This window comes from Amphiura filiformis, chromosome 20 (genome assembly GCF_039555335.1).
Source record: "Amphiura filiformis chromosome 20, Afil_fr2py, whole genome shotgun sequence".
In the NCBI taxonomy this organism is placed as follows: Eukaryota; Metazoa; Echinodermata; class Ophiuroidea; order Amphilepidida; family Amphiuridae; genus Amphiura; species Amphiura filiformis.
Window position 1 is genome coordinate 59,318,348 of NC_092647.1, and position 22,123 is coordinate 59,340,470.

Consider the following 22,123-nt stretch of genomic DNA (forward strand, 5'->3'; position numbering starts at 1 on the left):
CAGTTCATAAATTTAGCTCCACTTCGAAACGGGGCAATTCAGTTCAGTTGACCTCATCAAGTGCTACACAAAGGTCCGTATGCACAAAAGAGTTAGACTGGGTCTAAAGTTAGACCTGGTCTAACTGAAATTTAGTTCCATCAGGAATGGTCCTTTCCTGTTATTTCCTTCCTAGAGTAGCTATCAAATTCTAAAGATTTTAATGCAATGTTCAAAAATAATGCAAAATAACTAACGCAAATGTAAAGGAAAACATCATTTCTCCTGGGACTAAATTCAACTTAGACCAGGTCTAACTTTAGACCCGGTCTAACTCTTTTGTGCATACGGACCTAACAGTTCAGTTCATAAATTTAGGTCCACTTCGGAAAGGGACAATTCAGTTCAGTTGACCTCATGAAGGGCTACACAAACAGTTCAGTTCATAAATTTAGGTCCGCTTCGAAACGGGGCAATTCAGTTCAGTTGACCTCATCAAGTGCTACACAACCAGTTCAGTTCATAAATTTAGGTCTACTTCGGAAAGGGACAATTCAGTTCAGTTGACCTCATGAAGGGCTACACAAACAGTTCAGTTCATAAATTTAGGTCCGCTTCGAAACGGGGCAATTCAGTTCAGTTGACCTCATGAAGGACTACACATACAGTTTAGTTCATAAATTTAGGTCCACTTCAGAAAGCGACTCCCTTGGGCTGAGTTCATCTGACAATGTGGGTGAGGCAGGCCCTGATACCTCCCCTTTGTGCTGGTTATGTTTCTCAAATTTTCTCTTCTTTTTCTCATCTACTTCTTTTTGTCTTTCTTCTGTCTTCTTTTGTTCCTCTTCCAATTCCTGTTGTTTATCCTTTTCTTCCTCTTCCAGTTTTTGCTGAAGTTCTTTTCTCCACTGAAAATGGAAATAATATAGTGATTTATTGAACAGATTTGCGATTCTTACATGTGCGGGAGCATGAAAAACATTGTTTCTTCAAATGGGTTATAATTCCAGTTAAAATCGATCCACCCCCTACAGAAGAAATGACCTTAATCTCCCACACAGGGTGTGTGAATTTCAAATTAAGTTACCCGAATGGGTAACTCCATTTGAAATCTAGACTCTCTGTATGGAAGATTAAGGTTTTAAATGTCTCCCATAGGGGTTATGGATTTCAACTGGAATACCCCAATAAAATTAAACCAGATAAAAAATTGTTAAATCATGAGCCTGATGATAACAGATTATCTTGTATTCTATTACTCCCACGACCCATAATTCAAAATCGCGCACTGTGATTTGTTGAAACGCATCATGTGCAAGACCATTAATTAGCAATAAAGTGGCCAGGGCAACAAACTTTATGTTCTTCTCGCATCACAGCGCACAGCAAAGCGAGATGCAGTATATTAGCGTCGTTACGCATTCTATGCGAAGCATTATGCTTGGTTACGCGATCCGCAATATTCGCTATCACTTACGCTTTGGCTACGCGTAGGCGCTCCACCTTGAGGTAAACAACGCGAAATATTTGGGCAAAAAATGTGATATTTTCTCTTAAAATCGCACTATTTTGTGGTAATAGAATCCCAATAGAATAGAAATAAAGGGTGCAGCATTATCCTTTACACGCAAATAATGTGTCCTCGGCAGTAAAAACGTTTAAATAATGGGTTCGGCTACGTTTTTACTGCCTCAGACACATTATTTGGGTGTAAATGGATAATGCATTACCTTTTATTTCTTAATCACAGCTCAGCCAAAGATGAACACCTGTTGTGTCATAAATCAGTAAGCTTTTCATCCTGTAATTTGATAACGTGTTATCAGGATGTGAACAGTGTGGCTATGCCAGTATCGTCTTACATAATTATGCCATTCTGGGTATTCAATGCAAAATCTGTTCCTTTGATCCAATTTTTTTTATCTTGACTTGAAATAACCTGGACTCAAGCCACCTAATGGTGCACTATTAGAAGGGTTTAAAGAATACTCTCTGAATAACTAATTTGTAGTAGTCAGCTGAAAACATCTTTTCATTTAGAGAATAAACGATAGGAATTTTTATTTTGACTATCCTCTACCGTGTGATAGACAACAGGCAGGTCCAATATTGTGAGTACATGCACAGCCGGTATCCACTACGATACCTCTACGATTCTCATTCTTAGTCAGTTAAATATTATTTTAATAACTGTAAACTATTTTTAAAGCAAAAATTAAGTTACCGTCATAAAAACTCCTCTTTTTCTAAAATGAACGAAACTTGTTTACAACATCTTTTATTGCGCGTACTGCTAGCGCGTGCGAGTATTCCGCCCTGCGTCTACACATACAACGCGAAACATACGCCCACCCCTTTGAGCGTGTTACGCGTTATCAACACTCATGATGACGTGGGGTCGCCTAAGGCCTGATAGACGACACCCGAAATCCGGGGGCACTCACATGTTAAGGTGGTATGGGTATGTGCGGCGGTCAAGGGTCCCTATTTCAGGCTCTCCGGCAGTTCCTTAAAAGCCCCACATTTGGATCTGCTCCAGTTCTTTGAGCCTCAAACTCTGACAATTGTAGCTCTTTAAGCTCAAATTTGGAAATAATTTAGAAATTTTTAGCTCAACAGCCTATAATTTGGCCCTAATTTCAGTTCTTCACGCTCCTATTTTGCCCGAAAATCAGTTCTTAGTTCCCTAAGTTTGGCGCTCCGCGCCGCACACCCCTACCAAAATTTAAGTTGAGTGCCCCCCCCCCCGGGCCAAAATCATGCGATTGTCCAATCAGATTATGTGTCTATGTAATAGACCACTCCCACTGACTAAGAATTCTCTTTAAACAAGCATTTTGGGAAGAAGGATGGAAGGAAGAAAGAAGACACAAGTAAACTGTTTTTCTCTCTGCGGTTTTGAGCCACAGACCCCTTGGGCATGGAGCAGGTGGCCTAGCTAGTCGAGGGTGTTGACCTGGTTGGCCCCTGTTTTCATGTGTATATGGGTGCTCTGCTCATTGCTCAATCACACGTGGGATGCCTAGATGTGCAGTGACTGCAGTCACTTTATGTTGAAAAAACTTGTTTCTCTTTCTGAATTCGCTGGCGAAGCGACGTAATAATCTGATTAACTACCATAGCAATAGGAAAAAACAATTTTTGATTATACCGCGCTGCACGCTTATATTCACATGGTACCTCTGCATTGAACCATATCATGCTGATCACTCGCACCTTTGAAGAGAGCGGCATTGCATTCAATCTTTAATTGATTGACATACACAGGTGATGACTGCAACCTGCTTATAGTGTAGCGCTATATATTCAAAATTGTTTTCCCCTATTGCTATGGTAGTTAATCCGATTATTTATGTCACTTCGCTGGGGAATAGTTTTGAACCATTCAGGGCATTAAGGTTTAATAAAGAGATATTTTTATAGGATATTGTTCACAGTGATAGTATAAACTACATGTTTACCTGATCTTCAACAATTCTCTTGAGATCATAGCTAGTACGAGATACAAAGTTAACGGGTGTCTCTTGGAAGGCTGTAGACAACATCAGCTCTTGTCTGAAAGAAAAAAAATGAGGAATTTATTGAAGTGATGGAACCATCAAAATGGTTCTAAATTTAAATTTGGAAAACAAAATTTAACAAATTTAACAAATACAGTGAAGACTCACTTGACACAAACAAAGTTCCACTGTGAATCAAATTGCATGTGAGCAAGTGATGGAACTGTTTTTTCATCAAGCAATATCATCAGAACAAGTAGTGTGCAGCTATTTTGATTTCTTTCCTATAATGCACTAGAGATTACTCAGAAAGGAGTTGTTTCTGCTCTTCAACTGAGATGATAGGCACCATGATTGTGTAATATCTAATACTAACACTACACGAGTTCATGGATGGTATTCAGGACTACTCAAGTTCACGGATGGTACTCAGGTAATCTCACTGCCTACTCTTTCACTGTGTCACTGTGCGGATTATACCTTCAAAAACATTCAGTTAACCAATTGATACATACCTAAGTGAGAGTCTATTTGCTCCTTTCCTTGGTTCTGGAGCTTTAGGCAATTCCACTTTCCTCCTGGTAGGCTTTGTTGGGACTTTGACAGCTGGAGCCAGGGGTGGTAGATAAGATACAGCCAATCCAGCAGCTAATCTAGCATTCAGTGGTGTGCCATCTTTGGTTTTCTGTAATTCAACCTCCAACTGGGCTTCCACCTGAAATTCAAAAGTTGGATTATTGTGATTATTGGGACTGATCAAATTTTGTGCACCATCAAATGATCAACTTTTATGTACAGGCAGATTTGATCATAAAACCTCATGTTATTTTATAAGGCATGTAAATAACCCGCTCTGTATGTGCCATTGCTAGCCACTGTGTCTAGCGTATATCCATACCATACTTTTATTCTTTAACTGAAAGAACTTAAGAAATCAGGGGCAGAAACAGAAAATTGTTCAGAGCATGTGATTGGGAATGAGCAAATTTTAGTCTGAAAAATTATTTTGATTTTCCGGCTCTTCTCTAAAACAAAATATAGACTGTAATTTAACCTAACACCAACTGTCGCCCTACCCCTACACTATACCAAAGGTCTCTGAACACCAGCTTTGAAGCAAAAGCACAATCAACTCAAAAGCAAACACAAATGCTAATTCTACTTTCATCATTCATATTTAAAGCCTCACAATTTTAGTCAAATTTTAATTTGGTTATTATTTGCCAAATATGATAAAATAATATTAGTAACAACTGTGAGGAAAGGTTTCTTGTCATGTTAAACCAAACTAATGTCTGTAATGGGGTCAAATAAAGTTGGGACATGTGTAAACATTACAAATATGCCAAAAAATCAGGTTTAATAATAATTGACCAAACCAAGATTGTACATAATGGCTTTAACACAAATTGTGACATGTGCAGTTAGCCATCATTTCTACTAACCTGACCCACTCTGAATGCTTCTAATACTCGTTCATCTCGTTCTTTAGTGTGACATCTCATGAGGGCGTTCCATGCCACTGTACGCAGTCCTTCATGTAAGTTATCTTGACTGCATCGTGTAATCTTCACAAGTCCTAAGATGGCTGCATAACGGATACGCCAACTCCAGTCTGTACCATCTAAAAAACATGCAATATCAATGTTACATAAAATGTTAGTACAATGTCCCTAACCCACCATCAGGGTCTTAGCTAGCTACCCGTCTGGCCGTCATTTTAGACGGCCAGTTTGCTCCTGGGACGGGCAAAATTAATGCCTTTGACAGATGCTATATTATAATAAATTGTATGTTTTGAGAAGCTAATTGACCTTTTTAGTAGATCCAATTTGTAGAACAAGGCCATATCAGCACATTTGAACTCTTTGAAGCCCCAATGGGCTATAGATGTCTGGTAAATGTTTTAAAGGTCAAATTAGGACAGGCAATTTTATTCAAATGACGGGCAACCCTCAATTTCTAGCTAAGACCCTGCCCACCATGTTCACGCATGAGACTGCACTTTCCTAAAAAAACTTGAAAATGCACGTGAAATTTAGGCAAAAACTAAAAAATTACCAGAAACAGGCTGAAATTAAATTAAGTTGCGGACATTTTAACTAGAAAAAAAAACTGAATTCAGATTTAAAACTGAAAATTCTCATGCCTGCATGTTACGATTTTGGATCAGGTTACTGTCAAAGGAGCAAGATTAGACAAACAAAGGGTCAAAAATGGACCAAAAATGGCTATTAAATCTAACAATTATGGCAGCTAGCATCTCGTAGGGGTGGGGCAGGGAGGGATTGCTGCCCCCTTGACTATATGCCGCTGAGGAGAATTATTGTGGAATGTTTACATACCTTCAGGAGAGCCATCATTACTAGCATGAAACTCGGCCATATCAAGCAGACCAGCACTCTCCAATACCACCCCATTCCGTTTTCCTTGTGCTGATACAGTTGGTCTGACATAAGCATCCTTTCTGTCCCCAATCAGAGCCAGTTTTTGGATGTTTGATGTAGTACTGTATAGACACATATTTGCCATGATTTCTACATAGGTGAAGCCCAGCTCCCAACTCCAAGCTTGGATGCCATGGACATCTGGTAACTGCAAAGATATCAATATAAATGATATAAATACTTCCATAAGAGGTATGTGTAGGGCGGGCCTAGTTAACTTATAGTTGATTACTAAGTATATTTTTACATGTTCATACTACATACTCTAAAATTCATCTTAAATGTAATGCAAGTGGTGTCATTGTTGCTCTTCTAATTTTATTCATAAAATGTCTGCCCCAAACCAAGGTAGAAGGGGCAGGCTCGGGGCTTCAATGATCAGAGGGTTTGTGCATGGTTTGTACCCTAGTCACTAGACTGGACGTATGTCATATCATGAGGGCTCTGATTAACAGCTAATACTACTCACCAATTTATTACTGTATGGCTTAGTAGCCTTCCCATGTTTGTTAGTATCTGCCACTGGTGTAGTTGTGTTTGCATAGTAAGCTGTATTTGGAATCGGATCAATCGTCACCGACTTCGCACTGGATGACTTCCTATCACTAACTCCTGAATCCATTCTAATACTCGACTTCCTTGGAACATCACCATCATCGTCGTCTTTCTTTACAGTGTCTATGTCAAAGCTCACTTCTCGTTTGAACTTTGCCCCTTCTGCCGACTGGCCTTGAGCACTTTTACCAGAAAGTTGCGTCACATCTGGTCTGACGGTGCTCACAGCACTCGTATCACCAGGCTCAAGATCACTATCATCAGAGTACTCTTCCGGTACATGTCCATTTTGTCTCATCAGATCTCCGGCTGATTCGAGACTTTCCCTGCTGCTGACCTCAGCCATTGTAGTTGGTGTGCTATCAAGAGATGTTTTATGTCCATAACTACTTGGTGTGGTTAACTGGTCTGCACTTTTAGCATGTGGACTTCCAACCATCACCTGCATAGAAGCATTGCCTTTCACAAAAGAATGTCCGCTGAGATCACTCAGACGTTTCCCACCAAGTGATATTTCCGATTCCAATCCACCTGGCATATCAAGATCCTCTGAAACCTGGAGTTTTATCATGCTATCAGTGACTTTGTCATCAGCAGACTGGACTCCAGCAGACTGGAAGCCACTTAGAGATGTCTGCCCACTCTTGATGGATTCAGCATCAACATCTGCTTCAATGGCATCAGGGTAGTGATGGTGGTGGTGTCCAAGCATTGGTAGAGGACTGGTAGCAGGAATCACACCCTTGGCTAAGTTTTGCATAGCTCTGAGGACCGTGATGTTAGACTTGGCAGCTTCTGATAGCACTCGCATTGCACACACAGCATCAACCCTGCAATGTAATGATTGGTTTGTATTATATATAATTAAAGCAGATTTTTTTAGTACTTCTGTGGTCTAGGTATGCGTTGGTAATTGGCGATCGCGCTGACGACCAATGGGTCAACTGTCTAGTTGTCAAGACCATTGATCAGCCAATCAGTCCGATTGTTCATTAGTTTACGCTTGTGTACACTTGTCGCACAGCACAGACCACAGAAGTAATAACAAAAAAAATTAAGTTCCCATGTAATTCAAGTTTTATGAAGGAATGAAAAAAAAAACAAGGCGGTAAATGTACCGCTCGTCATCTTGTTTACCCAGGGAGGTTCAGACAGATAATCAAGTGAACTGTTATCTGTCTTGCCTCAAGGTGGCTGCTAATCCAAAACACAAGCTCCCTCTACAATGGTTCGGTTTTTATTGAGACCCGCTGTAGAGCTGTGCATTCATTTGGATTCAGACATCTACACTATATTCTACACTTATAAAAACTAATGATTTAATGAATACATTGCAGTGGGTTAAACTTGATCAAATATGGCATAATACTCTATTAATGACTGTTTTCAAATAATGAATATCCATCATACTTATCTTCTCAATTTGATTTTGTTCATGATAACCATAATCATATAACTAGAAATCATACTTCTAATACATTGATTGTACCAAAATTTAAATCAAATTCAGGTCAACGTACTTTTCACGTCAGGGCAGCCTATGCAAGGAATTCTTTGCCACCTACAATAAGAGCTCAGATGGAAAATATGACTTTAGGCCAATTTCAGTCAAAAATTAACGAAATCTAGGTCTGTCTTTATCTACATTTTGTTCATTTGCTTGCTTGATTTTTGTATAAATATAATTATGGTATTTCTGTATTTTGAATCATGGTTTAATTATCTTGTAGTTGATGATACCATTATACTTATTTGTAATACTAGTATATTGTAAATACATTGTTAATACTGTATGCTATTTTTGTAAATATTGTGTATCGTAATATATTTTGTTGCTATAACATGTATACAATGAGGGCCTGCTTGAAAAGCAGTGTTTGTCACTGAAGCAGTATTACCCTCAATAAAGAAAGAATAAATAAATAAAATAAATAAATCTGGTGCCTTCATCGGAGAAAAAGAATAGCAGAATATGTCAAAAACTTGCGGTACCTTTACAATTCAAAAAGCAACTTTTCTAGGCATTGTTGACTTGGTGCCTTTGGAAAGAAAAGTTTCCTAATACTAAGACCTAACTTTTGAGATGGATCTCTATGTTTCAAGGTGCAAAATTAACCATAAAGCACATTGTTTTACCATGGCATTCAGAAATTTCAATCATCATGACTTGTAAAACAAATTTTTTCCAAGTTTGATTGACAGGTGACATCAGACACAAACTAGTATTTCTATCTCTGACTCAGATTACATAATTTATTATCATACCAATGTTCTGTGCTGAGACTAGTTGCACACAATGACAGTGCTTTGACAGCATCTTTAAAGCCTTTACTAAGGTGTACTACACATCTCCACACATCCAAAGTATGCCATAATGCAGGACTAAGATCATGAATGCTACTCTGGAATGGTGAAGGCCCCATCTTGGTGTTGTCATGGTGACTGTGTTGCTGGGTTATCGGTGATGATGCATTGATGGGGGATTCTGGTGGCTCCTCTTCTTCTAAAATCTGTAACAAGATAACACACAAGTAAATAATGCTGATGAATATGGCAGATTCCCTGGCATGTGGTTACTAATCATTATTGGCTAACTATGAAATGTGACTTCATCAATACTATCTACCTAAGATGACACTCTCAATTAGTGCTTTCCACCAAGCATGATGTCATCAAAGCTAAAAAGATTAATAAGTGCTTCACAACATCATCAATGACCATTTTCTACTTGAATTACTTCATCAATTAGTGCCATCTACAATAGAGGACTTGGCGATATTTACCTATGAGTACTATCTGCCTAAGATGACTTCATCAATGTATGCTGTCTACCTAAGATGACTTCTTTAATAAATATAAATAAGTGCTTTCTACCTAAGGGGACTACATCGGTGAATGCTTTCTAATTAAGATGACTTCATCAATGAGTACTATCTACCTAGGACAACTACATTGGTGAGTACTATCTACCTAAGATGACTCCCTAAATGAGTACTATCTACCAAAGATGACTACATCTGTGAATGCTATCTACCAAAGATGAATTAATGAGGGCTATCTACCTAACATGACCTCATCAATGAAGGCTATCAATCTATGATGACTACATCAGTGAGTGCTATCAGTTTTCACTGTTTCCCCCAAAATAAACCATGTTGTACTTGTTTTACTATACCTATCTACATTGGATAACTTTATCATCAACAAGTGCTATTTACCCAAGACAAAATCACCAATATGTGCTATCTACCAAAGATGATTTGATTCATGAGTTCTAACTACCTAAGATGACTTCATCAATGTGTGCTATCTACCTAATATGACTTCATCAATGAATGATATCGATTTACCTAAGATGATTTCATCAGTAAGTGCTATCTACCTAAGATGATTTCATCAATAAGTGCTATCTACCTAAGATGATTTCATCAGTAAGTGCTATCTACCTAAGATGACTTCATCCATGGTGCTATATACCTAAGATGTCTTCATCAATGAGTGCTATCTACCTAAGATGACTTCATCAATGAGTACTATCGATCTACCGAAGATGATTTCATCAGTGAGTGCTATCTACCTAAGATGACTTCATCCATGGTGCTATATACCTAAGATGTCTTCATCAATGAGTGCTATCTACCTAAGATGACTTCATCAATGAGTACTATCGATCTACCGAAGATGATTTCATCAGTGAGTGCTATCTACCTAAGATGATTTCATCAGTAAGTGCTATCTACCTAAGATGACTTCATACATGATGCTATCTACCTAAGATGTCTTCATCAATGAGTGCTATCTACCTAAGATGACTTCATCAATGAGTGCTATCAATCTACCGAAGATGACTTCATCAGTGAGTGCTATCTACCTAAGATGACTTCATCCATGGTGATATCTACCTACGATGACTTCATCAATGAGTGCTATCTACCTAAGATGACTTCATCAATAAGTGCTATCTACCTAAGATTACTTCATCAATGAGTGCTATCTACCTAAGATTACTTCATCAATGAGTGCTATCTACCTAAGATGACTTCATCAATGAGTGCTATCTATCTAAGATGACTTCATCAATGAGTGCTATCTATCTAAGATGACTTCATCAATGAGTGCTATCTACCTAAGATGACTTCATCAATGAGTGCTATCTACCTAAGATGACTTCATCAATGAGTGCTATCTACCTAAGATGACTTAATCAATGAGTGCTATCTACCTAAGATGACTTCATCAATGAGTGCTATCTACCTAAGATGACTTCATCAATGAGTGCTATCTAAGATGACTTCATCAATGGGTGCTATCTACCTAAGATGACTTCATCAATAAGTGCTATCTACCTAAGATTACTTCATCAATGAGTGCTATCTACCTAAGATGACTTCATCAATGAGTGCTATCTATCTAAGATGACTTCATCAATGAGTGCTATCTACCTAAGATGACTTCATCAATGAGTGCTATCTACCTAAGATGACTTCATCAATGAGTGCTATCTACATAAGATGACTTCATCAATGAGTGCTATCTACCTAAGATGACTTCATCAATAAGTGCTATCTACCTAAGATGACTTCATCAATGAGTGCTATCTACCTAAGATGACTTCATCAGTGCTATCTACATAAGACAACTTCATCAATGAGTGCTATCTACCTAAGATAATATCATCAATGAGTGTTATCTACCTAAGATGACTTCATCAATGAGTGCTATCTACCTAAGATGACTTCATCAATGAGTGCTATCTACCTAGGATGACTTCATCCATGAGTGCTAACTACCTAAGATGACTTCATCCATGAGTGCTAACTACCTAAGATGACTTTATCCATGAGTGTTAACTACCCAAGATGACTTCATCGATGAACTACCTAAGTTGATTTCATCAATGAATGCTTTCTAGCTAAGATGAGTTCATCAATGAGTGTTATCTACCCAAGATGACTTCATGCATGAGTGCTAACTACCTAAGATGACTTCATCCATGAGTGCGAACTACCTATGACGACTTCATCCATGAGTGCTAACTACCTAAGATGACTTCATCCATGAGTGCTAACTACCTAAGATTACTTCATCAATGTGTGCTATCTAACTAAGATGACTTCATCAATGTGTGCTATCTACCTTAGATGACTTCATCAATGAGTGCTATCTACCTTAGATGACTTCATCAATGAGAGCTAACTACCGAAGATGATTTCATCAATGAGTGCTATCTACCTAAGATGACTTCATCCATGAGTGCTATCTACCTAAGATGACTTCATCCATGAGTGCTATCTACCTAAGATGACTTCATCCATGAGTGCTATCTAGCTAAGACGACTTCATCCATGAGTGCTATCTACCTAAGATGACTTCATCAATGAGTGCTATCTACCTAAGATGACTTCATCCATGAGTGCTATCTACCTAAGATGACTTCATCCATGAGTGCTATCTACCTAAGATGACTTCATCCATGAGTGCTATCTACCTAAGATGACTTCATCCATGAGTGCTATCTACCTAAGATGACTTCATCAATGAGTGCTATCTACCTAAGATGACTTCATCCATGAGTGCTATCTACCTAAGATGACTTCATCCATGAGTGCTAACTACCTAAGATGACTTCATCCACACACTCAAGGTCAGGGTTGCCAAATTCTTACCTGATTGGGATCCTTGGTTCTAGTTTCAGGAGTGTGAAGAGGTAGAGGTAGACCAAGCACATCACCTACTACCATACTGCCTACTTCTGATATAAATCTTAAACACAAGTGTGCCCCAGGGTATGGGTTGTAGGCTTCCTCACATTCCTTGATACCTGTAATGGTGAAATTGATTGACAAAGAAGGGTAAGATGTCTGCCACACATTCAATTTTTTTATTCTAAAAAAAAAAAAAAAAAGAAAAGGTTTGTCTCAAAGCTCACGAGAAATTGAAAAACAAATGCGAAATCGATTTTTTTTTTTTTTTTTTTTTTATTCCGACTTTTTTCATGGTATTTTGAGAAAAAAAGTCTGATTTTCTCCTATTTTTTTCTAGATAAAACTAAAAAAATTTTTTATTTGAAATAAAAAAATTTCCGCATTTCTTTTCTGTCAAATCGTGCGATTTTACAAACGCGCGCGCAAGCTTTGAGACAATGGCCTAATCAAATCTAATGATGTGAAATAAGTCACTCAATCAAGATGTAATGGCTCTAATCACATGCTAAATGATGCTAAATAGGTAACTCAATAAAGATGTAAATTTCTAATCACACCACATCAAATCTTCTATTTAAAATCAAGCCTGTTAGTTTTAGATACTATCCAAAGTACTGCAAAGTCTTCATGTATAACAGTCATCACATTCTCATCTTCTGGACTGGATTCAGTGAATTTGGGCTTTATAAAAGCAAATTTAAATAATACTCATGCGACACATCCGTTTACCACCTATGTGTGACAACAAATTTTATCTAAATTTATGGCTTACTGATTTTACGGACGCTGTACCTATTGATTTATCCCCAAGAATTGTATGAATGAACTCTCTGTGCCATGAGTGTGTAGTGTATAGGAATTAGGAAGTGTAAAATCTATGTAGCCTGTAGATTGGTACAGCTTACGCATTACATAATGTCAGTAGGTTTTAAATTGAGGGCACCCTAGATAAAAGTGGATGTAATGAACAGCCGTGGTGACCAGATGGGCACTGACATTACAACTTCTAGACAGGAAGTCTGGAAAAGTTACCTTTGGCACAGCGGGTAGTCTTCCTGTACATTTGAACAGAAAGTGGCATGCATGAAATTTGTTGTTTTTTGCAACTTTGTTGTATTATTGTAAGATTTTTTGCAGATCAATTTTAAATTTTCTTTTCCACCTGTAAATACTTTTGAAATTTAATTCTTGAAAACATGAAAAATTCAGAATCTCCCAAAGGGTGATAATTTAGCTATAAATTATTAGTAGCATTGATGATAGCGCCTAAAAAGTTTATGTTTGCATTTTGTGGAACATCACCTGATCCCTTGATGGTCTTGTTATGGTGGCACCCATGGGTCACATGGCAATTTTGTAAATTTGCTTTTATAAATTAGCCTAAGCTCACTGAGTCACTGTAATTATCATCACTACAGTCAGTCTACTCTGAAGTACAAAGTACCGACGCGGACGCAAACATTGTGCCGACTTTGATGGCACGCATACCTGCAACAGAGACGCAGCACTGCACACTGTTTGCGTGCTGTATACGCGCGCGTTGTCACTTTGTACTTCAGAGTGGACAAACTGTACCATTCATCATTCAGTCATCATCACAAAACTGCAATCAGGAGCGTCATTGTTGCCCTCCTCATCGTCATCATCATAGTTGTCATCATCATCTTCATTATCACCACTGTCATCATCATCATTGCATTCTTGTACAAAAGAACTAAATTTAAATGTATGAGGACACTTAATAATAGGCATGTGATGTGATCAAGCAAAATGAGTCAGATGTCGGGAATATTGATTTTGAGGTATAGCAAATCATAGCATTCAATTTCCTTTGTATTTTATTGTACAAAGCAGCAATCAACCATATCATTGCGAAGTTATTATGGGGTTTTCAGCAAATAAAGCTCTGAGGATGGGAAACTGAATTTTGATTTTGATCAAAATCAGACAAATTTAGCTTGATCGCATCACATGTTACACTTTTTTGGCATGCACTTATTGCTTTATAGCCAGTGCTCCCTTTTATGTCTTCATATAAGGTTGCAATACTGAAGCTAATTCACACATCACATCAAATGTTAGTTTTACAACTTTAAAAATCAAAATCAAACCTTAACAGTTAAGACCTACCTTCAATCAAAGCTACAAAAACACATTTTAAACAAAACCAACAAAATACATTATGTCAATAGCATAAAGAACTAGATTTCGCGGTTCTCGGGTTGGGTGGTTCTTGTGACTATCTCTAATTACCCAACACCCGTTATAGGCCTACTTGCCCTGACCTTTTAAACTACTAAAATTTTGGAATCCGATGAGATGCACCTGCACGATTAACCACAGTCATGCTTTCAGATGTTCGCACTGCGCCCGTCGGTATACTCCGCGCACTAAGCGATAGCGAGCATGCGATCACGCACCATGAAAGCACGCGTTAGCGAAGCCACGCCAGACGCCGATAAGCGCCATGGACGGACACTCTGTAAATAGTATTATGATGAGCATAAAAGTCACACTGAAAGGTATAATTAATGGAATGAATATTTGAAAATAAACAGTCAGAATTCTTGATAATTACTGGTATATAATATTTTGCAGTAAACCTTTGACGAGCGCATACTACCGTGATGTTGCAAAGTGGGAGCTAACAACGGGAATGGCGCAAAGTTCATTCATAAATTTCCACTTGCCAACAGCAGATCGCCTCAGCAGCCAATCAGAGACAAGTGTGTTTCAATGCTATGTATGTTTAAAATATGCTCTTGTCAAAGGTTTACTGCAAAATATTATAGTTGGCCTACTACCTATTCCAGATATATACAGCACTTTGGATTAAAAAATATTATCTTATTTTGCCAAATGAAACATAGCTAAATCCTAATTCTTTAGTTAGTTATACCTGGCAATGAAAGTCAAATTTTAATATTTGGTTAATTTTTGGAAATAAGGGTCAAAACGCATGCATTTTTAGACCATATTTCATATGCTGTGACAATCAAGCCTAAACACTAAGTGCAAAGACTAAATTCATCTTATGCATTCTAATTTTTAGAAGAGTTTGTAAACAGATGGTTGACAAAACACACATACTTATACTGGATCTATGGAGATACACTCCCGTGAAGTGAAATTAAATAAAACGAACGGCTAATTTTTAGAAAATACATCTGTTAATCTTTTTCATAACTGATTTTCAACTACAATTGTATATCTTTGGAAAAATGTGGTCATAATGGACTCTAAATGCAATATTTGAAAAATTTGTAATGCTAATTAATGCTTGTATTATCGTTTCAATTCCAGCCTTTGCTGAATGTGAGTAACAGGTAAACCGTTTTGGTCCTCAAGCTTGGTGCAGATTCCCCATGGCATCTTAATGTATAGAATACTTACCTGCCAAATATGTGATAAGTCTTTGTTTACATTCTGTATGAGTGCTTAAATGACCCACCATGTGATGATAAAATAGACGTAGAAACACTGACAGACCCATCTGAAAATAATCAAAATCATAGAAAAGCTGCATTTTGATTTCTCTTCAAAAATACATTATAAAGGGTTCCGAGCAGGAAAAAGTTTTCATTAAGGTACACTTAATCAGTATTTATGTTTTTGTTTGCTTGTTTACTACCGGATAAGTCACATTTATAGCCAGTTTCTTAGTCTGTTGGAGCTTGACATTGTGCTATTCATACACTTCCTATGGAAGACATGACCTTAATCTCCCACACAGGGGGTGTAGACTTCAAATGGAGTTACCCATTCAGCTAATACCATTTGACATTCACATTCCATGTGTGGGAGATTAAGGTCATGTCTTCCATAGGGGGTGTATGAATTTCATCTGGAATAGCCCATTGGGAATGTAACTCCAGGGACAGGGGGGGCCGGCCAAGATTGGCTCAATTTTGACGTTGTCATTGGTTTTACACGTAAACACAAAAATGTCTCAAATTATTCCAAAACTGTACGTATGTTATTAAGCACTATTTTATAAGTCTAAATCCGTTGAGGTTCGCAGTGAACCTCATTGTAAAGTACTGTTTTTTAATTTTTTTTGTAGGGCCTATGAATAACGCATACGATATGTTACGATATATACTGAAAATTTCCCCTACGTTTATCAAGGAGAATACGTAGTGTAGTGGTTATGCAGCTCGCCTCCCACGCATAAGGTCCCGAGATCGATTCTCCTCCCCGGCGGTGATTAAAAATTTTTCTTCTTCGTTTTTCTTAGAATTTAAAATTATTTATTTTCATGTGAAAATGTATATGTTGCACTGGGAAATATATTTTGTGCTTTTTTTTTCTGTAATTGGGCCACCCGGCCCATAGAGCTCAGAACGGATCTTGGCTCCGTGAAAAAATAATTGCGTCCATCGTGCAGGCAGTGTTGCCGTCATATTGTCTGTTTTGTTTACGCTTTTGGCTGTTGCCACATTGAATAATGTAGTCCACCATCGTCTGTCCAGGGATAAGAAAATTAGGATTCTGTCAGTCATTTCATCAGTAGGTACGGGATGCTAATATCGCTGATATCGGGTGCCCATCGTGCACAAGCATTCAAGCGGTGTACATGCTGCTGATTGCATACACAAGTGCAAGTACCCCATCACCCTGCTGGTATCAAATTTGCAATATCTGGTATTATGTTTTCATTCAGACTCCATAGTGTGCAATTAAGCCCTGGTAACTCTATCAAAATACAATTAAGAGAAATAATGATTATAAGTGACAAACCTTTAACAATTTAATCTCTCCTATCCTCAAGAATGGTTGATCCATGGCATCTGTCCTCAGCCAATAGAGAGTTGTCTCAGCCAAATAAAATAAACTTGGAATATGATTGGTTGATAGAGATGCTTGATGAAGAGATACAATCAGTGTATCTAAACATTCTGGGTAAGAAGAGAATCAAGGGAAAATCATTAATGTACATTTGTATAATTGATTATCATTTGGAAACAATCTTAGCTTTAACGCTATTTGATCAAAATTGTTCACAGCTAAATAAAATAAATAAATAAATAAATGTAGATATTTATATAGCGCTTTATGCCATAAACAGCCTCAAAGCGCTTTACATTTATTCGCGTCATTAGAATATGTCGGAACCACGTTTGCAGCCTACAAGTGGCGCAGGGTCCATCAGTACAACGACTGTGACTACCCCTAACAGCTTCCCATTCCACCTGGGTGGGGTGAGGCAAAGCGCCTTGCCCAAGGGCGCAACACGGTGGTGGGACGGGGAATCAAACCCACACACGTCGAGCAAGCTCTCAGATTATGAGTCCAAGGCCGTAACCACTGAGCCACCGTGCCTCACGGTGATGCACGAAAAGGCGATGCTTATAATTGAATTAAGTACACAGTCATGATACTGACTTTGTAACAGTTTATAAAGAATTCCACAATAGTTCAGTATTCCGTAGAGATGTCTTTATTCGCTGTAGAAGTGACGTAAGGCTACCATAGCAATACCGGTACATGAATACAATTTTTGACTATATATATCTACCAAAAAACGTTTCAAAACGTAAAAAGGGGCCACAGTTTAAAAATCTTTCCTGTGTGGCTTTTCACCCTTTTTTAAACTTGGTCCCATTTATGAAAGTTTCTAAAGACCCATACTGAAGTCATCTTTAGGCTACTTGTTTCTTTTCTTAGTTGTCAGTGTTCATTTTGTAGAGTAAATGAATTAATGTTCGATCCGTAAAGGCGTTATAATGTATTTTGATTTAAGCAAAAGTAGCAAATACTCACTTTGTTAAATTCTTCATCGTCTTGTGCGATTCTGCGCCTATGTACAGATGTAGGGCCTATATATAGCAGGTTGACAGACAGTCAATTTGCTAAGTATATATAATACTCTACTACTCTTTATGAACACGCAAGATAATAAAATATAAACCTTCAAATGTTTTTGATAATACATAGCCTTCGTCATATTCTACCGCTTTCGAACAGTCTTAAACCTAATTGTTGCATGTAGAAATTAGGACTCGTTCTTCATGTTATTACTACTTTACTGAATGGGACCAAGTTTAAAAAGGGTGAAAAGCCACACAGGAAAGATTTTTAAACTGTGGCCCCTTTTACGCTTTTGAAACGCTTTTTTTGGTAGATATTAATTCTTTTTTGAGGTAAAAAATATTGCGCAGTAAGTGGTTCTTTGTAGCCATGCGAGGCGAACTAGTTGGATATCCATATTTCGCGGTTAATGGTTCTTTGTAGCCCTGCGGGACAAACTATTTCGCGATGAGTGATTTTTTGAAGCTTCGAGGGGCAAACTAGTTGGATATCCATATTTCGCGGTTTGTGGTTCTTTTCAGCCCTGCTTGAAAGGGCAAACTAGTTCGATATCCTCATTTCAGCGGTTAGTTGTTTTAACGACCGTAACCACCCCAATCAGCTGCATGGGGTAAAAGAATTATTACAAAATTAATAGCTGAACCCAATAGTTCAGACAGGGACTGGAAACGACATATTGATGACTATATATAGAGTGTATTCAATAAACCCAAGCGAACGAGATCTGGAAAGTAACCGCTATCCGAACCATAAACACATGCATGATCAGACAACGAGTGTTCAATTTCCTCATAGTTCCCCACGTTGTACACACGTCAGTCGAATTTGGCGGTGTTGGTTTGTTAGCCCTCCAAGTTATAACATCGTTCACTTTGTGTTGAACATTGTATGTGGGCCTCACTGTAATAACATAAAGATCAGTCTGATCAGTGTGATATCATTTCAAGAGCTAAGAGGTCACTTCACATGATTAAGCTAAACAGCCTAATTCGGCCCTGATTTGGTAAAATGATCTAACTTGAAATCAAAATCGCTGTTTCGAGAAAAAGAGCTTTAAAGTTTGAACACTTGACGTTTTTCTTTTTAAATTAAATAAATTATTAAACTTCGCAAACATATAAATCTAGTTATTTGGTGCAGAAAAAGTTAAGAGTCCCACGTAACATCGCATGGTAAAAAGTGAAAAGTAATTGAACAAAATGGTGTTGTTCAACGATGTTTTTTAAAATATAAAATTATACACTGACGTTTCGTACAAAAACACTTTATCAAAGTGAGCAAAAACAACCATGACAGTCCCATCACGCGCCACTACAACGATATTCCCCATATTCCGTCTGATCTTAGAGTCACTGGCGCATGGCCTTCTCCAAACCTCAGGTTCAGATCACTAGCGTTGGTTGAAGGAACAACATACTATACCATTACGGCACCCTTGCTGGCCCTGATAGCATCGGACTTAATGTCCAATTTTCTGCATTCAAACTTTAATTTCCTTTTGGTCACGCCCTGCCCATTTGGTAGATCTTCATTCTCTCCATTATAGCAGTTTTTTGTATTAATTTCCTGTGTTTTCTAATTTTCTTTTTTCCTTCTTTCTTTCTTTCTCTCCTCCTTTCTTTCATTTTTCTTTCATAGGCCTACTTTCATTATTCCTTTCCTTTTTAGTTCTGTTTCTTTTCTTTCTTTCTTTCTTCTCTTTTCCTTCCTTTCTTTTTTCCTTTCTTTCATTCTTTCTTCCTTTATTTCTCTCCTTCTTTCTTTCTTCCTCTCTTTCTTTCTTTCTTTCTTTTTCTTTCTTTCTTTCTTATTTTTTTGTTTCTTTCATAGGCCTACTTTCATTCTTTCCTTTCCTTTTCTTTATCCTTTCTTTGTTTCTTTCTTCTCATTTCTTTTTCCTTCCTTTCTTTCTTTTCTCATTTCTTTCTTTCTTTCTTACTACATCTTCTCTGCTATAGACCTATGGCCCTAGATTGCCGAGAAGGCATTGATGCAAACACCATGCATGTGAAATGTTCCAAAGGTTAATGAACGAGAATGAAACTAACAGATTAACTTTATCATGTTTGTCTCCCTATGCATGAGTGCGTATATTTATGGCCTTTACAATATTTCCTTATGTTCTTGTTAGGTATGGGGTATTATTAAAATTTAAAAAAATAGTTATATTAAATGAAATCCTGGCACAAATAAATCGTCTTCATTCAATTGTGCTCTCTATATAAAGCAAGTAGAAATAGCTTGTACACTTTCAACATGGGAACACGTTTTGACGTATCTATAATTAGTAAAAGATGTAGCTCAGCGGCCAGCCAACAACAAGTAATTGTCTATAGTAGGCCCTATAAGAGAAACAAGATTTTCTCTCTGAATTGGCCGTATTTTTACGTGTAAGAAGATCAATCGCATTATCGTGTTCACTCAAAAATTTAGAAAATAAATGGGCACTTCTGGGTTGGGTATCTATCTATAGATTCTATAGAATTTAAGTATGATATATTTTCGATGGAATATATATTTTCACTTGAAAAGTTAGTAGTTTTCAGAATTGCAATTTCTGAATATTATATAAAAAGCACTAATAAGACTATAAATGTAAGAGTATGGGATCATTTTGAATGTTAATAAATGCGAACTTGTGGAAGACACCTGCAATATCAGGGATTGCGCGATTCTTGCAGTAGCTTTTATGAATAGAATACAATAGTGGATACAATAGCGGATACAATAGCGGAACAATAGAGCTCTCTTACGGGCAAATAAACCTCGTCGCGTTTTGCTAAATTTCACTTCTTCTTTTTCATGAACTAACCGTTATTTTTTTTAACTTGTGGCAAAACTTCGACCGAAGTTTTTAATTGCCCTGCACTATATCATTCATGCGGTACCTATGCATTGAACCATAGATGTCAAAGAACAGGGATAAAGACCTGGACTAGAATATTCATATCATGCTGATCACTCGCACCTGTAAGATCAGTATTTTTGAAAAGAGCCATATTGTATTCAATCTATGATTGCAGACATACACAAGTGATGAGTGCAACCTGCTTGTAGTGCAGGGCGATATAGTCAAAAATTGTATTCATCTATTGCTATGGTAGTTTATCCGATTATTACGTTACTTCGACAGCGAATATGAGGGTTTCAATAAAAAGTTGATACACAAAAAGGAAATCAGCTATGCTAAGCCATGACCTATATTGGCATTTGTTTTGCCTCAAGTTTGGTAATGATGTAGGTGCATATTTTGCAAGTCACACTCACCGTCAGGGTTGCCAAAAGATTTCAGCCTGAATCGCGGGTCAAATAATCGAAAAGTCACCCAATCTTTCTTTTTACCATTGGCTTCTATGGGGCAGGAAACTATCGGAAGTCGCGGGAGCCAATGTTGAAAAATCGCCCAAATTTTTTCTTTACCATTTGTTTCTATGGGACAGGAAATTGTCAAAAGTCACAGGAAAAATCTTCAAAAGTCACCCAATTGGGCTACCAAATTGTGGGTTTGGCAACCCTGCTCACAGTTTAGATGCATAATACATCTTGGCTAAGATTTTTTGTTTAATGTTATATTGGTCCACATATCTGTGACACTTTCTAAGACTTCAGAATCACAAATCAACAACAGGTAATGCCCAGCTGCAGAGAAGAATGGATGCTGACTTTGGTAATGTATCGCCGGGCACACAGTGTTTTTTAAAGGCTTTTGGCCTGAGGGCCTGTCTTATTCCTAACACAGTTTGCAGTGATTAAAACCAAGTTGCATAATTATGTCTGTGATTTTGTATTTCCAGCAATAATATCAACATCAAGAAATCTGCACCATTTTAGAAAATAGTGCTTCTTAAAATAATCTTTCAGATATTAATTCTGGATATAGCAGAGAGATTAGACTTAGAGTACCAACTTTAGGGTGCATACCACCAAATCCGCAAAAACCTCAAATTTAACGATAATCAGCAGTGTTCGAATTTAGGAAAAATAAATGGTTGTCCCACGGACAACCAGATTACAATTTCTGGTTGTCCGTCTAAATTTTTGGTTGTCCGTAGGCCTACAAATGTGACTTTTGGCTAGATTTATGGTTGTCCGGCGGACAACCGAATTAGTATTTTTGGTTGTCCGG

The 22,123-nt window shown here is 37.6% G+C and overlaps 1 protein-coding gene across 2 annotated transcripts in view; it reads right to left on the reverse strand.

Moving 5' to 3' along the window:
• Window positions 1-342: 342 nt before the first annotated feature.
• LOC140142461 (uncharacterized) overlaps window positions 343-22,123 on the reverse strand; it is a 30,528-nt gene continuing 8,747 nt past the window's right edge. The window contains exons 5-15 of one of the 2 annotated variants that reach the window (XM_072164444.1): window positions 16,927-17,084; window positions 15,580-15,679; window positions 14,317-14,328; window positions 12,148-12,302; window positions 8,747-8,991; window positions 6,396-7,311; window positions 5,825-6,074; window positions 4,925-5,103; window positions 3,995-4,194; window positions 3,441-3,534; window positions 343-887 (exon numbers count right to left, since the gene is read on the reverse strand). In XM_072164444.1, coding sequence (XP_072020545.1) covers window positions 654-887; window positions 3,441-3,534; window positions 3,995-4,194; window positions 4,925-5,103; window positions 5,825-6,074; window positions 6,396-7,311; window positions 8,747-8,991; window positions 12,148-12,302; window positions 14,317-14,328; window positions 15,580-15,679; window positions 16,927-17,084 — 2,543 coding nt within the window. In that variant the 3' untranslated portion in view covers window positions 343-653. The remainder of the gene's footprint in view (window positions 888-3,440; window positions 3,535-3,994; window positions 4,195-4,924; window positions 5,104-5,824; window positions 6,075-6,395; window positions 7,312-8,746; window positions 8,992-12,147; window positions 12,303-14,316; window positions 14,329-15,579; window positions 15,680-16,926; window positions 17,085-22,123) is intronic. The other variant, XM_072164445.1, reaches the window with a different exon arrangement.